The sequence below is a fragment of the Terrapene carolina genome, unplaced genomic scaffold, assembly GCF_002925995.2.
Source record: "Terrapene carolina triunguis isolate 2854851 unplaced genomic scaffold, T_m_triunguis-2.0 Scaffold89, whole genome shotgun sequence".
In the NCBI taxonomy this organism is placed as follows: domain Eukaryota; kingdom Metazoa; phylum Chordata; order Testudines; family Emydidae; genus Terrapene; species Terrapene triunguis.
In genome coordinates, this window is record NW_020664440.1 from 31307471 (window position 1) to 31323881 (window position 16411).

The 16411-nt window shown below is 56.4% G+C and overlaps 1 protein-coding gene across 11 annotated transcripts in view; it reads right to left on the reverse strand.

Annotated features, from left to right (window-relative positions):
• The window catches only part of NRXN2 (neurexin 2), a 305564-nt gene that overhangs the window by 199080 nt on the left and 90073 nt on the right, over window positions 1-16411 (reverse strand). For 9 of the 11 annotated variants that reach the window (XM_026650366.1, XM_026650360.1, XM_026650359.1 and 6 more), the window contains exon 4: window positions 13177-13245. The exons of 1 other annotated variant lie outside the window; for it this stretch is intronic. In XM_026650366.1, the coding sequence (XP_026506151.1) occupies window positions 13177-13245 (69 nt within the window). The remainder of the gene's footprint in view (window positions 1-13176; window positions 13246-16411) is intronic. One more of the 11 variants, XM_026650358.1, reaches the window with a different exon arrangement.

The following is a 16411-nucleotide window of genomic DNA, read 5'->3' on the forward strand; positions in this document are numbered from 1 at the left end:
TGGGGGAGGGGAGAGGGTTCTGGCTGGGGCCACAGGGCAGGGTATGGTGGGGGAGGGGAGAGGAGATGGTTCTGGTCAGGCCATGCGGGGCATGGGGAGAGGGGAGGAGGTTCTGGCTGGGGCCACAGGGCGGGATATGGGGGAGGGAAGGGAATTCTGTCTGGGGCCACTAGGGGGGCATTGGGGGAGGGGAGGAGGTTCTGGCTGTGGCCGCAGGAGGGAATAGGGGGGAAGGGAGTGGGTCGGGCAGAGGCCTGTCAGACAGCAGCCATCGCACTGCATTGTACATGGTGGGTCCCTGTGCTGAGCTGGGCTGCAGGCCAAAAGGGGTTTGTCTCCCAAGCTGCAGAAGGGGCCCTCTGGAGACGCGAGGGGCAGGGTGGGGGCAGGGAGCAGGCCAAGGCGGCCCCCAGCACAGAGCGAGGGCTTGAGTGCTCACATGCTCCTGCCTCCCCCCGCAGCAGGCAGCCGTGCAGGCTCACACACACTGTGTGGGGATGCGTCAGGGGAACCTCAGCAGGGAACTTACACTGAGACTAGAGTCCCTGTTAGCCCAGGCAGCACAGCGCCTCCTGCTGGAGCATCCCCCAACCAGTCAAGGGAGCCTGCGTTTGACAACAGCCATCAGAGCCTGCCAATCCCCACCATACCCCGTCCCCATTAGCACAGCACCCACCCACTGGCATTAAGAACCTTGGAGGTCATGGTCTCTGCCCAGGGCCATGCCCTGGTCTGAGCTGAAGTGTGCAGCTGCTGGCAAGGCTGCTTTCCAAAGAAGTCAGCCAAAGCTAAGAACATCCCCCATGCCCACCTCTTTCAGCACTGCCACTTCCTCCCCCGTGTCCTGCCAGTTACACGACCCCAGAACCACTCCCCAGAGCCCCACCACCCCAGATCCACTGCCCCAGAGCCAGAACCTGCGTTAACAGAATGTTTCTAGTCTTTGTGGTCATTGCAATAACCACAGAAACAAGAGTAACTGACCAATGCAGTAACACCTGCCTGAGTGTGCAGAGAGCCTGAGCCAATTGCTGCAAGAAGGGAGAGCCGCCCAAGTGCAAGGGACACAGTAACACCTGCCCGCATGTGCAGAGACTCTGAGCTAATTGGCTGATACAACGTCTGAAACAATCACTCCTCTGCTAAGAATCAAGTTAAGAGTGGGGTCTAGTGGGTTAGAGCAGGGGAGCTGGGAGTCAAGACTCCTGGGTTCTGTCCCCAGGTTGGCCATTCACTCACTATGTGATGTTGAAGAAGTCACTTACCCCGCTCCGTGCCTCAGTTTCCCCATTCAAACAGCTAGATGGGGGTGTGTATGGGGGAGAGGCAGGGCAGACAGGAGTGTATTGAGAGGGATTATTAGGTTTTATCCCACATGGTGTTTCCCCTGGTTCAGTGACACCCACAGCTTTAGCCTTTCCCATAACTCCCTGCTCTGCCTCCAGCCCCGATTATCTGTCCGATCGCTCCTTTCCCATAAAGTTTAAACCCACCTGGCAAGCCAGGCAGCCAGAGTGATTCCCACTAGGGCCTGAAGGTGGCGAGATGCTGTCCTGCCTGTGCTCAGCCCCCAACCTCTGTGCTCTCTCCGCCCCCCCCCCCATTGCATCCTATATTCTAACACCCCACGGGCGGGAGAGTCTGCGGCCTCCTCTTCCCAACTGGACGATGACGTGGCAAAAGCACTTGGGAGGTGGAAGGTGGGGGGCTGAGCTATGAGAGCCCCAGCCCCCCTGTGCTGAGTTCCCCATCCCCATCCTTTCGGTCTGGCCTGGCCTGGCCTGGCCCAGCTCCCTCCATCCAGAGCCACAAGCAAGTCACATGGTCATGTTAGCATCCTGCACTCAGCCCATTCCCAACAGCCCTGGCCATAACTCCCCTCTCCTCCCCCCCGCCCCCCGACAGCCTGCCCCAGACACAACTAGGGTGACCAGACAGCAAATGTGAAAAATCGAGACGGGGGTGGGGGGTAATAGGAGCCAATATAAGAAAAAGACCCCAAAATCGGGACTGTCTCTATAAAATCGGGACATCTGGTCACCCTAGACACAACTACCCTCCCCCACCCACAACTGCCCTCCCCCCTGACAGCCTGCCCCAGCCACCCCCCCACCCCGACAGCCTGCCCCAGCCACACACACACCTCCCAGACAGCCTGCCCCAGTTAAAACGCCCAGTCACAACCCCTCCACACCTCCCCCAGCACCAGCTTGTCCCTGCACCTTGTCCCACCAGGATCCCACACTCCAGTTAGCCCAGCCCCATCTCTCCTTGTCCACCCATCTCACCCAGATCACAGGCACTGGGATGGGGCGTGGATCTTAATTAGTGGCAGCCAGAATTGTCCCAGTGTTCCCAGAGCAGAGACAGCAGCAGGGAGTGACCCCTCCCCCAGCACACACTTCCCCCAGTGTACCCCCACACTGGGGGAGAGGGCATCTTGGTCTCCCTTGCTTTGGCTGAGCCCACCGGAGAGCCAGCAATCTCATCTCAGGCAGAGAGGGAAGGGCCAGCTGGGGTTGGATTTGACCTGGTGACCTACAGGCGAAAAACTCTGTGCGTTGTTAACTGGGGTGGAATTGCAGTCTATTCCCCGGACGGTGGCCTACAGCCTATTTCCCCCCACCCCGGGGGCAGGGTCTCCCCCTACAGCCTCTTCCCAGGGTCGCACCCTACAACCCAGAGGGGGTCAGGGTCGCTCCTACATTCTATTCCCCCCCAGGGAGCAGGACTGCCCCCTGCAGTTGATTCCCTGTAGGAAGATGAAGGCTCTGTATGGGGATAAATGGAGGGGGTGCTGGCTCTGCATTATGATTAGAGATTTTAATTGTCACTATTTTTCTCCAGCATGAGCTCCCAGCCTCGGGGCAGCAGGATCGATAGCCAGGCTACGATCGATAGGACATGGGGGCAGGGGGCGGGAGGGGGAGTAGGGTTCAGGGGGTCACCGGCTTCTTGAGATGCAAGTCATGTGGGAGCTCTCCTTGTCTGAGAGTGTGAGGGGCTATGGGACACACACTAGACCCCATGCCTCTCCCACAGCTGGAATAGAACCCAGGAGTCCTGGCTCCCAGCCCTTGCTAGAGGCACATGGGCTGGGGTGCAGAGCTCTGTGGGGGACAGATGCAAGGGGAAGGGCTGTCACTCAGCACTGCAATGAGGGCATGGCGCCCATCCTGCCGCACTGGGACCTCTGCCTGGAGATGGGCAGGGCCCCACACTCACCCCCTTTGTAAGCACGGCTGGGAGGGCCTACGATCCTGTCACACTCAGCACCAGAGGTACCTCCCCAAACAGATGAGTGTGCACAGAGACACCCCCACATGCACAGAAACACACCCCATGTGCACACTCACTACAGACACACATGCACTCGCACCTGAACACACTGCACACACATTAAGCACAGACTCACACATAAACACAGGACACACACTCACCACAGACACATATTGACACACAGCATACAATACACTCATGCTGCACACATGCACTCACACTCAGACACGTGTGCATGTACATGCTACACACACACACACTAAGCACACCCAACCACAGCACACACACATTCATACATACCCACACTGCACACACACTAAGCACAGACCCACACAGAGCACACATACACTGCACACATCCAGACCACACACACACACACACATCCCTCCCAAGCTCCCAGTCCTGTGCAGCGCTAGCTGGCTGCACGTGCATTTCTGCAGCACAACCTGCCGGCTCCTCTCCCACAGCTCGGCTCTCTGTTTCCTGGACAAAGCAGGGTGCCAGGCCAGGCAGTGCTGCCCCATCCGACAGGTCCTGACAGCACTAAGAGCTTGGGGGCAGCAGGGAGCACGCACCAGGGGGCACACAGTACATTGCATAGAAGCCAAACAAACACACACACAGCAACTTACTGCAGTGCAAACATGGAACTTTAGCAAAAACATGCCAATAGCTCTGAGCTTAAAGCTAAGAGGCAGCACAGTGCAGTGGGTAGAGATCTGGCCTGGGAGCCAGGACTCCTGGGCTCTAGTCCCAGCTCTGGGAGGGCAGTGGAGATTTGTGGTTTAGGGAAGAGGAGACTGGGACCTTGGGAGAGTTCATTCCCCTCTTGGTGCCTCAGTTTCCCCTTGAGGGCAGGGGTTGTCTCTCACTGTATGTCTGTGCAGTCCCCGGCCCGACAGGGGCCTGTGTGGTGCCCAGCACAATGGGCTCCTGTAGTTGCTATCACAATAATGAGCCCCACAAACTATTGGGACAACTCATCCTGATTTCTCCCAGGACCAGATGTGCCCCTGTGGCTGGCTGTGAGCTTGGAATGGCCTTCCCGCAGGCAGGCAAGGCTGCAGTAAACCCAGAATATTTCCCCCACTCTGACCTGACATTTTTATCGTACAAATATGTTTGTGCCTGTGCAGAGAGAATGAAAATCGACTCCAGTCCTGGGGAAACATTCACACCTCGAGGCAGGCGTGGAGAGCAGAACATTTTAAATGGAACAAATTTGCTATTTTCTTTCCTTTCCCAGTGCCTGCAGCAGGAAAACAAACACTCTCCCCCGCTCCCATTATGCTCTCCCCACATCCCTGCCTCCTCCGGCCAGCCCTGGAACATCCCAAGGCAAAGCGGCAGCAACTGCGGTTCCCATCTACCACCCAGAACCCACCATACTCCCCTCACATATAGTCAGGGCACCTTGAAATCCTCACTCTGTCCCAGACAAATTCCAGCTCGGACCATTCCCCACCAACCTCTTCCCCTGAAGGCAGCTTTGGGATTCTCCTTCGCTCCCTGCTTCCATTCATAGTGTCCTTGTGTGGTTAATAAAGCGCACGGTGCTGGGTGAGGGATCCCTGTATAAACAGCCCCCGCATCTCACCCTAGAGCTGGCTGCATCTCTGTGACTGGGCAAGAAATCCATTATCTATATTTCCAACCAGGGCTGGCATGTAACCAGCGACCCAGGATGGGATTCTCTCTCTCGCCTGTCATTCCCAACTCCTTCCCGGGCCCAGGGTTCGAGGAGAAGGGGTATACATGGGAGGGGAACGCCATCTCCCCGAGCTGATGTGGCAGCTGTTTCTGGGGAGGCACAAGGATGAAATTAATTCCCTCCTTTATCCCCTCTGGCCATCAGCAGGTTTTTTTTCCTGTGTCTTCTCTTATTGGAATTGACGAGGGGCTGTGGGATCTGAGGGCTGGAGGGGAGCTGGGATGGAGCAGGCTGGCTCCCAACATGGCTTCAGAACCCAGAGCACCTTCCCCACGTCGAGAGCTCTTACCCCAAACTGGAAGAGTGGAAGATACCACCCTGCCCCCTCCCCCATCCATCTCCTGGCTCTGTGCCTGCAAGTTCCACCCCAATGGGGCTCCAGCGACTAGGGACAGAAACAAGGTGTGAACCCAGCCTCTGGGTCAAACAAACACCCTAGGTTGGGACTCCGGTTCTGTTCCACATAGCATCCCTCGCTGGGAGAGGCCAAGGCTGGAGCAGACAGGAGCTCCCCCAACAGCAAGTGCTCCTGCTCTGCTCCCTACAGCACCCCCACTGGGAGATGCCTCCACCTCTGGGGTGAGACGAAGGGGCAGTTTATACAGGGATCCCTTGCCCAGCACTGACATGCAGCCACCTCACAGGTGGGGTGCAGGAGCCTGCAATCCTGCACTGCTCCCACTTCAAACCGCAGGGTCTCTGCAATAGGATAAGTTGTTGCATTCAGCTCAGAGGGGGACAAAGGAGTGTGACCCACCCCCATTCTGGGACTGGCAGGTCACCCCAATAACAGAGTGATGGAGCCTGACACAGCTGTTGGGAGGAGGAGGGGTGAGAGGGTGGCCCTCTAGAATGCCCCCCATCCCAGCAACGCTCAGGGCTGCTACAAACGTACTCAGGTCCATCTGGAACGGCAGACACAATGCATCATGCCCATGGGCATGCCAGCCATCTGGGCCCTACACAACGCCTCAGGGCCCTGCCGGCTGGCACCGCCCATCCCCCTTCACCCATCAGGGCTCAATTTGAGTGTCTAGTTGCTTTAGAAGATTCTCCTAAAGCTCTCGCTGCTCTCTCCCCACCCCCTGCCATGACAGTCTTCCAGCCACCCCTGCGCCTTTACAGCCGTGTCTACACTGCCACTTTCAGTGCTAAAACTTTAGTCGTTCAGGGGTGTGAAAAAACAACCCCTGAGCGACAAAAGTTTTAGCGCTGAAAAGCGCCAGTATAGACAGCGCTTTACCGCTGGGAGCCGCGCTCCCGGTGATAAAGTTACCACTGCTCATTGGGGTGGGGGGATTTATTGTTGGGAGAGAAAACCCTAAGAGAAAACAAGAGCCCCTTAACAACAGAAAGAAAAGTCAACGTCACCCCCTACCCGCACTGGGGCCAGGGCCGGACTCTGCTCTCCGGTCCCCGAGGTCAATCCGGAGTCACCCACTGACCGCACTGGGGCCAGGGCTGGATTTCACACGCTCATATGAACATGCCTTTTCATTTACAGTGTCACATACTTGCTTCTTTGCACACTCGTGCACATTCACATTAATCCAAACACTCTGCACACATGCATGCCCAAACTCCCTTGTATGCACACACACACACGCTCGTGCGCTCACTTTCATTTGTGTGCACACTAATGCACTTGTGCACAACTTTCTCCCTCGTATGCACACACACTCAAATATGCTTCATGCACACCTGCCCTTTCATTGGTGCATGCATTCACACACACACACACACACACACACACACACACACACACACACACACAGTTGGCACTCTCATCCCCACTGATGTCCCCTCTGACACTGCAGTTGGACGGGTCTTTAGCATGCAGCACGCACTGGCTGGCCAACGGGGAAGGTGTATGGGCGTGAATGCTGTGCCTACACTGCCCCCCGCCCAGCGGGCAGCACACTTCACTGCCACCCAGCATTTCCCACTCCCTACTCCGAGTCCCACAGCAATCGCTCGCTGCCAGGAGCCGCATGGTGCCCAGCTAACACTGCATTGGCATCAACTCCCCCGCAGGCAGAGTGCAGGGTCAGCCTCCCCGGACTGCTGCCTCCAGCTGGGCTTCACCCTTGTGGCACCTCCCCCTTCCAAAATCTGCCCCTCCAGCCACACTGGCCTAAAAATCAGGTGGTCTCAGCTGGGGGCAGGGACGCATCTCCCCGCCAGACTGGAAGGGAGTCAGATCACATGGGCCAGAGTTAAGCCCCCACAACCCTAAGCACTAAATTTAGTCTGCCAACCTTTGCCTTCAGTGCAACTTTGTAGCAGACACACCAAAGACCTAGAGAGATGACTCCACACACATACACACACACACACACACGGCACCGCCAGAGCCAGCTAGAAAGATGAGACACACCCCAACCCCCTCCACACTGGACCCATGAGCTGGTTAGAGACACAAAACCCCACACCCCGGGGCGTTAGTGGCAGGATTCCCATCCCGGCAGGATCCGTGCCCCGGGGTGCTAGTGGCAGGATTCCCATCCCGGCAGGATCCGCACCCCGGGGCGCTAGCGCCAGGATTCACACCCCCAGTCACATTGTGGCACATCATCCTTGCCCCCCTTGGCACACAGACAGCTTAAGACATTAGCTCCTCCACTCGAGAGACCAGGACAATTAATCCCTGGCCCCTCCCATCTCCCCAGGGACCCAGCGTGCCAGCATCCTGGAGTCCAGTCGGCATGGCAACCAGCCCGCGGCCTGATCCAGGGATATTATCGTCTCCTCAACATTGCTTAGCGACCACCACCACAAGAGAAGAATACCGAGGGGCGGTGCCTCTAAGCACCATGTGTCCTCCTCCCCCCGTGCCACAGAGATTCCTGCCTCACGTGCCCATAACCCCCCATTAACCTCCCCAAAATGAACAGCACAGGATGGAAATAACCCCACTTCCACAAGCAAAATTGGCTTTCTCCCACAGCCAGCACTCCTGCCCTAGTCCCTACAGCGCCCCCTGCGAGGAGAAGCCAAGGCTAGAGCAGCCGGGAGCTGCCCGCACAGCCAGCGCTCCTGCCCTGCTCCCCGTTGGTAAACAGCTGCATACAGTGGCACTGCAGCTGTGTGCGCGCTATGGTTTCATGTATTCTTGTGCCATTGTTCTATTTGCACACACAACAGCGAGTCTCTTTCACAGGGCTGTTTTGGTTGATGGTGAAGCTGTGCATATATGGACATCCCTAGGCTAGACAGCGTGTGGGGCGCGGGCGTGGTTCGGGGGCTGCAGGCTTGTTTTCTGCACGCAACCGTTTTCTGTGCTTTAGGCTGTGCAGTTGGTATGTGCCACCGGGGCGTGTGGTTTGTACGCACTGTTGGGAGCCCGAGTGAGTGTGTATTTGTACAAGATGCACTGGGCGTGTACGCGGATTGAGTTGTTGGGGGGACGTATGTGCATACAATGTGGTGAGTGTATTTGTGTAGGATGGAGGGGGCTGTGTGGAGGGTGTGAGTGTGTCATGTGTTTGTGATGTGTTGTGTGTGATGCTGTGCAGTTATGTGCTCCATGCTCCTTCTTTACACACCTCCTTGGCATTGCAGAATTTCAATCACAGCAGCTAGCAATCCCAGAGCCGTGTGTCTCCCTGCCAGCACTCCAGCTCCCCCAGCCATATCGCCCCATCCCCAGCACGGAGGAGACAGATGGGAGGGAGTTTTCAAGTGTGCGACAATTCAGATAAAGCATGAGGTGAGTGTCTGCAGGAGATATCTTACACACACGCACAACAGCCCTCCCCCGGGGACCGGCCGGCTCTTGTGTGTGCTGTGCCGTCTGCTGTGTGCCTCATGTAGGTGCACATTACTTGCATTGTGTATTTGTGCGTGTTGAGCTGTGTATGTGTGAGCGACTGTGCATTTTCATATGCTCAATTGTGTGCATGTGTAAGAGTGAAACACTGTGCATTTGGGCACATTCCATTGTGTGTGTGAACACATGCATGTGCCCTGATATTGGTGTGGGAATAGTTTTGTCTACCAGCCTGCAAATGTGATTGCCTCTGCAGCAGTGTGTGTGTGTTGCTGCAGCTGCACCAGGACACAGTGGGGTGAGCACAGTGCACAGTTGCCATTGCATGACTGGCCGGCTGCAGCTGTGCTGTTGCAGCTACCAGTTGTGCAGCTGCTTGTTCTGTTGCAGGCGATGGTGGATGCAGTCGTGCAATCCGAATTGCATGTGCTGCTACAGCTGTGCCCTGAACGTGCTAGTGCAGCTCCAGGAGCCCGTTGCAGGTAGCGGCACTGGAACAATCTGTATAGTGGGGGTGCTGAGAGCCAGTGAACCAAACTGTAAACTCTGTATATGACGGAAACCACTTCAAGCCAGGGGGTGTGGCAGGACCCCCCTAGTTCCAGCACCTATGGTTGCATGGCTGCGGCTGTTGGCTCTTGACTGTCTCCGGGTGCGTGGGCACAGCCCAATCACTTGCATGCACCACTGTAGCAGCAGTTTACTGTGGGCCTTTGGGTGACTGAGCTGTGTGGTTAGGAGGGCCCTGCATGCCCCCCAACCCTCAGCTGTTGCCATGGCCAGGAAATATCAAATCCCCTCCCCCAGCCTGAGATGCCCACGGAGTCATGGTCACACAGAGATGCTGGAGCCCTGCAGGGCTGAGCCCATCAACAGATACTCACCACAGCGCATACACACGTTACACCCCACACGCGTCCCTGTGCATAGACACACACACTCTGAGCCTACTCAGAGATCCACACATTTTGCCCAGCCAGACGCCTTATCAATAACTTTGCCACAGGATGCCCTCCCCTCTACTTCCCCCCCATGCTGTTTGATTCCAGCCACTCACCAAATCTACACAGACAGGAGGACACCCTTGGGGTACCCAGAACCTGCACCCCAGAGGGGACAGCCAGCAGCAGAGGGGGGCCGGGGCACAGCTCACAGCTCGGGGAATGACACACAACAGGACAAATGGAAAGAGGTGGGGAGACAGATCTCCTCCCCAATACACCAAGGAGCCGCCACTTCCGTCATCGCTGGCTCCCTGCTACCTGGGTGTTACGTGGACCAAATGACCACAAGGTGCACCCCATACCGGGAACTGGGGGGCTGACTGCAAGCGCCCGAGAAACCACATGGCACTGCCCCTCTCCTGGCCTCATCTGGAAATGGGAGAGAATAAAACATCCACAGTCTGAGGAGATTGGGACCGGCTCCCACTGTATGTCTGAGCAGCACCCGGCGTGATGGGAGTCCCGATCTGGGTCGGGGTCTGTGCAGCGCCCTCTCGCATTAGTGGCTGAATTTCAGCACTGGGTAAGCAATTTCTGTATACAGAGCTGCTATGACCCACTCCAGAAGCAGCTGCATCTATGGACAGGGCCATGGTTCCCTATATAAACAGCCCCCAGCCCCACCCCAGAGGCAGCTGCATGCAGGGCAATGTCATCTGTCAGCCCTGCCTGCCCACAATATTTTCCTTCCAGAACCTCCTGATTAAAATCAATCAGAGCCTTTTGTATATTAATGGCCTCTCGTTTGTATTGAATGCATCATTAATGTTAACGATCCCCGGGAGCCCCCCTCCCCTCACCCGGGCGGGACGTATTAATTGCTCACGTCCTAATTAAATATTGAGGCTGGGAATTGGCTCTCTCCAAACAGGCCAGGGGAGGCTGATTGCAATGCAGGGACTGGCACGGGGTGCCGCCGAGCAGTATGTCCACCGCTATGCAACCACAATCGTACAGCCACATAATCACAATCACAACCACCTACAGCTACACAACTGCAATCCACAAACACACAATCACTATCATATAGACAGTCTCACGTGCACAATCACACAGCATACACAATCACACAACGATGCACACACAAAACCTCACAATCAGCCACGTGCACAATCTCCTACAGAGAGACAATCCCACAGACATGTATCAAGACAGTCCTAGTCACAGACTGTCACACCCACAAACATCCACAATCACACTAGAGATAAAAGCATACACTCACAATCACACCCACAGGCAGAGAGACACAAACATGTTCTCATATTGGAGACAATTACATGATGCTCTCACATGCAAGAAAACAGTCTCCCACATGCACAGTCACACATGCTTATACACACACATTATCAAACTTGAGATACAAACACACTATCACACTCACATAGTGACAGTCACACTCACTGTCACACAGTCACAGTGACACATGTGAATGCAGTGTCTCTCTCTCTCACACACACCCCAAACTACCCCCCACAATGAAGTACTCAGCCTCTGGCTCCAGGTCACCATGACCCCTGAATTACACCCTCTCCCAGACACTACACCAGAGACACCCCCCGAAAACCAGTCCAAATAGGTGGAGGACAAAGAGCCTGCCAAACAATGGAGTGGGGCTTAAGGGGAGTGGGGTTGGGAGCCAAGAGTCCTGGGTTCTATTCCCAGCTCTATGAGGGGAGTGGGGTCTAGTGGTGAGAGCAGGGGGCTGGACGTCAGGACTCCTGGGTTTTATCCCTGGTTCTTGGTATCTCTCTCAGTACCGGGCTCATCACACAGTTTCCAACACTCAGCCCAGAAAGACGTGACTGTGGGCAGCAAGGCCAAGGAGATGGAACAGAGCTGGATCAGCATGTGCTTTGTGCTCCCTGGAGCAAAACTAAGACAGTCCCTGCAACAGAGCAGGGGGAAGCAAGAAGCGGGAAGGAGAGAATACCCAGAGTATGCTCAGCTCTGGCATGTAGCCACCAGGGGGTTGGGGTGAGTCAGGTGGTTGGAGGATCCCTGTATATAAACAGCCCCCACACCACACCCCAGAGCCAGCTACATCTCAGTGCCGGGCAACAAATCCCTGTATAAAGAGCCCCCACGGCCCACTCCAGAGCCAGCTGCATCTTAGCACTGGGTGAGGGATCCCTGAATGAACAACTGCCTCTACTCCATTGGGTTCCTGGAGTAGAGGCCCCTGGCCTGGATATGTCAGAGGTGAACAGCACAAGGGCATGGAGTGGGGAAGTGCACAGCAAGTCAGTGGAAGAGCTGGGGATACAACCCAGGAGCTCTGACGCTCAACCCAATCCCTGCCCCCCCCCCAACCACTAGGTCCCACTCCCCTCCCAGAGCCAGGGATAGAAACCAGGACTCCTGGCTCCCAGTCACCACTAATCTAACTACATCTCTACCCCGATATAACACTGTCCTCGGGAGCCAAAAAATCTTACCGCGTTATAGGTGAAACCGCGTTACATCAAACTTGCTTTGATCCGCCGGAGTGCGCAGCCCCGCCCTGACAGAGCACTGCTTTACCGCGTTATATCCACATTCATATTATATCGGGTCGTGTTATATCGGGGTAGAGGGGTACTAAATAATCCTACCTTCTCTTAAACAATCGAGGTATAAATTGTTTTGCTAGGAGACATACAAACAGGGATATCTCACCCATAGCTGAGATGCAGCTGCCTCTGGGGTTGGGCACACCAGGTATTTATCATCTTCACATCAAGGGGAGAATTGTTAGGGAGCATTCTGCTCTTGGAGGCAGTGCTAGGAGGCGCACTAGTGCTGGCAGTGGGGAAGGTAGCTGAACAGGGGTGTTTTCCCCTCACAGTCAGTGCTGACCCCAGCATGGCGCTAGGGGGCGCTGTGGTGCTGGAAGGGTCTTTCTTTCACATGAGATATAAACTAAGGACCTGACTGTTCTGGGTCATTAAATATCCTCTAGCACTTTTCCCATGAGTCCTGCTGCAAACCCCTAGCTTTCTGGCTAAATCCCAGCCCAGAGAAATCTGCCTCCCTAAAATTCCCTCCTGTGCTTTCTATCAGATACAAAAAGTTTCCCCCATTCAGTTCCTGTGCTAAACTAGCCTGTAATGCTGCTTTTAACTAGCCCACGCACCCCACCCCAAAGGCAACTGCATCTCAGCACCAGGTGAGGGATCCCTGTATAAACAGCCCTCATGCCCCACCCCAGAGGCAGCTGCATCTCAGCGCCGGCAGAGGGATCCCTGTATAAACTGCCCCTGCGCCCCACCCCAGAGGTGGCTGCATTAGGAGAGGGTCTCGGTATAAACAGGGCCCAGACACCACCCCAGAGACGGCTGCATCTCAGCCTCAGGAGAGTGGAACACTTGACTGCAGAGAAGCATGAGGGGGACCCGTGGGGAGCTGTCTCTCTGGGGGCGGTGGGTTGCACTGACCTTTCGATGTGTGCTGCACCTCACTGGCTCCTCTCCCTTCCCCCCCTTCCGAGTACAGAATGGACCCTACTGGAAAAGCAGAACCACAGGATTAGGGAGTAGGCACTAACAACCCTCCCACCAGCTGCCGATACCCCCATTACCACACTGCAGCTGCTGAGACACCCTCCCCAGCCCCCGCAGAATACCCGCACACAGCCACAGGGCTGGGGAAATGTCACTAGGTTTGTTATTGTAGATCTCTCCTACGCACTGGACACTGGTTTATTATTGTAGAGTCTGGTAAACCAGCGCAGGTACCTACCCCCACTCCCAAGAGCCTCCAGATTTCAGCCCCACTTTGACCCCACAGAACAGAACCCACAGCAAGCCTAGCCCTTACCCAGCTCTCCCCGCCCCAGCTTTCACTTTTAGCTAACCCGCCTGCCACCTCCCTCCAGCTCATCAGCCAAGCCCCACTCCCTAAAAGGGCCAGCCCACCCTCTGATGGGCCTTTCCTGAGTGCGGGGGGGTGGGGGGGGGGGAAGTTACTGAAGGGTCACAAGCTGGGACTGGGGCTAGGGACTGCAGGGCAAGGCCCTCTCAGGTTGCCCCTCTGCACTTGACAAACAAATCAAGGGAGGGGAAAATTAGCCTGCACCTCTGTCCCACCCCCGCCTCTCCCTGCGACCCTGGGGGCAGGATACAGCAAGTCTCAAGGCCCAGGAACCAGGGGGCACTGGCCCTTCACCCCCACTCCCCTCCCAAGCTTTGGGGCACCCTGAGACACCCAGTGACACTTTCAGGTCACTTTGGGATACTGTATAATCCCCAAACCATCACCCCATCAGCCCTGCTCAGAGACAGCAAAGAGGGAGTGTTGATCCTTCAGGGGAGGTTGGGACACACGCTCCTGCACCTCCATGCCTGGTGGGAGATCCCTGTATAAACAGCCCCCACGTCCCGCCCCAGAGATGGCTACATCTCAACACCGGATGAGAGACCTGTGTATAAACAGCCCCCGGAGGCAGCTGCATCTCAGCACAAGACGAGGGCTAACGGAGTTGGACAGGCATCTCCGCTGCTTCCTATCCCCCTCATGGCTCATGTTGGCCTATTCCCCAGGTGTGTCTGCCCCTTCAGGCCAGGATGTGGGGCATCTGGCACTGGGAGCAGCATCAGCCTGAGGCAAAAGTGCTGAGCCAGCACAAGGCAGAGTGGGGAGGCCAATGAGCTAGAGCAGGAGCAAGGAGTTCAGTATGGTAGAGAGCGAGCCTGAGTGGGGGGGTCAGTGTGAGAGAGAGCGACAGCCAGCAGGGAGTCAGTGTGAGATAGAACAAGCAGGGGAAAGTCAGCGTGACTGTGCAAGCGGAGGGGTCACGGAGATGAGGGAGACAGAGGGTGCAACCTGGGGGGGCTCAGGGAGATGAAGGAGACAGAGGGCACGAGTGGGGCGGGGGAGTTTCTGGGAGATGAGGGAGACGGAGGACGCGAGCGGGGGGGTGAAGGGAGATGAAGGAGACAGAGGGCATGAGTGGGGGGGAGTTTCCGGGAGATGAGGGAGATAGAGGGTGCGAGTGGGGGGGAGGGGTTCAGGGAGATGAGGGAGACAGAGGGCACAAGCAGGGGGGAGTTTCTGGGAGACAGAGGGCTCGAAGGGGGGGGTCAGGGAGATGAAGGAGACAAAGGGCATGAGCGGGGGGTTCAGGGAGATGAGGGAGACAGAGGGCGCGAGCGAGGGGTGTTCAGGGAGATGAAGGAGACAGAGGGTGCAAGGGGGGTGTTCAGGGAGATGAAGGAGACAGAGGGCATGAGCGGCGGGGTTCAGGGAGATGAAAGAGACAGCGGGAGTGAGGGGGATTCGGGAGATGAGGGAGACAGAGGGCGCGAGCGGGGGGTTCAGGGAGATGAGGGAGACAGGGCGCAAGCGAGGGGTGTTCAGGGAGATGAAAGAGACAGAGGGCGTGAGCTGGGTGGGTTCAGGGAGATGAGGGAGACAGAGGGCATGGGGGGGCTCAGGGAGATGAAGGAGACAGCGGGCGTTAGGGAGGCTCAGGGAGGTGAGATAGAGGGCGCGAGCAAGGGGTACAGGGAGATGAAGGTGACAGAGGGCGTGTGAGGGGGGTCAGGGAGACAAGGGAGATAGAGGGCTCGAGCAGGAACGAACGAGGTGGAGGAAAGGAAGAATCAGAAAAAAAGAAAGATAGAAAGAATGAGAAAGACCAGAGAGAATGAACGAATCAATCAAGGATTGGAAAGAAAGGCAGAATGAATGAAGAAATAAGAAAGAAAGAACTAAGCCAAAAACCGAATGGATACAGTGGAAAGGAGGAAGAAAGGAGTAAACGAATGAGTGCATCGAAGAACAAAGGAATGTGAGAGTGAATCTAAGAAAACGAAGGAATGAAAGAATGAATGAATCAGAAAGAAAATGGAGGCCAAAGTCAGAGATGCCTGTGGATGTGTGGGCAGGCGGGTGCCCTGGGGCAGGAAGGAGCAAACGGCAGAGGCTTGTGCAGCAAGGGGAGAGCAGTAGGGGGAGGAAATCAGGGGGCGGTGGAGCTGACCTGAGTAGCTCCAAGCGGTTGGACTGTCCCCACAGTCCTGAAGAATGGGGATGATGCGCTGCCTGCCCTTGAATGTGACCTGGGGGGCTCCTCACCCTGCTGGGATCCCCAGCAGCTCCCTCATGGGGAGCAAGGAGACTCCCCTCACCTCCACTCATCTGCTGAAACCTGCCCAACTCACTCCATTGGCAGCAGGGCCCAAAGGGGGAGGCAGAGAGGGGAAGGGACTGGCCCAGAGCAACCAAGTGCAACAACTGAAGAACCCAGGAATCCTGCCTCCCAGCCCCCGGCTCTCTGCTCCAGCCCACTGGACCCTAGTCCCCTCTCAGATCTGGGGATGGAACCCAGGAGTCCTGACACCCAGCCCCCTGCTCTAACCTCCTAATCAATATGACAGATTGCTCGGTGTAATTCAGGAATAACCGCGTTGGGTTATCCCATTTCAGAACCAGTGTGAAAGGGGATCCGGCCTTAGGACTGACTGGGAGAGGCTGGGGTCTGTGCCGGGGCCCATCCCATCCCCAGAGTGGGGAAGCAGGTGTGGGGGGCAGGGAGAAGGGGAGTTAGAGACCCAGGAAGAGGAAAGAGGAGAGACAGATACAAAAAGAAACAGGTGTGGTGCTCTCATTGCCCCTCCCCCCCATCCTGAGGGCAGTGAGGGAGAGTAGATGGGGGAAGTTGGGCAGGGA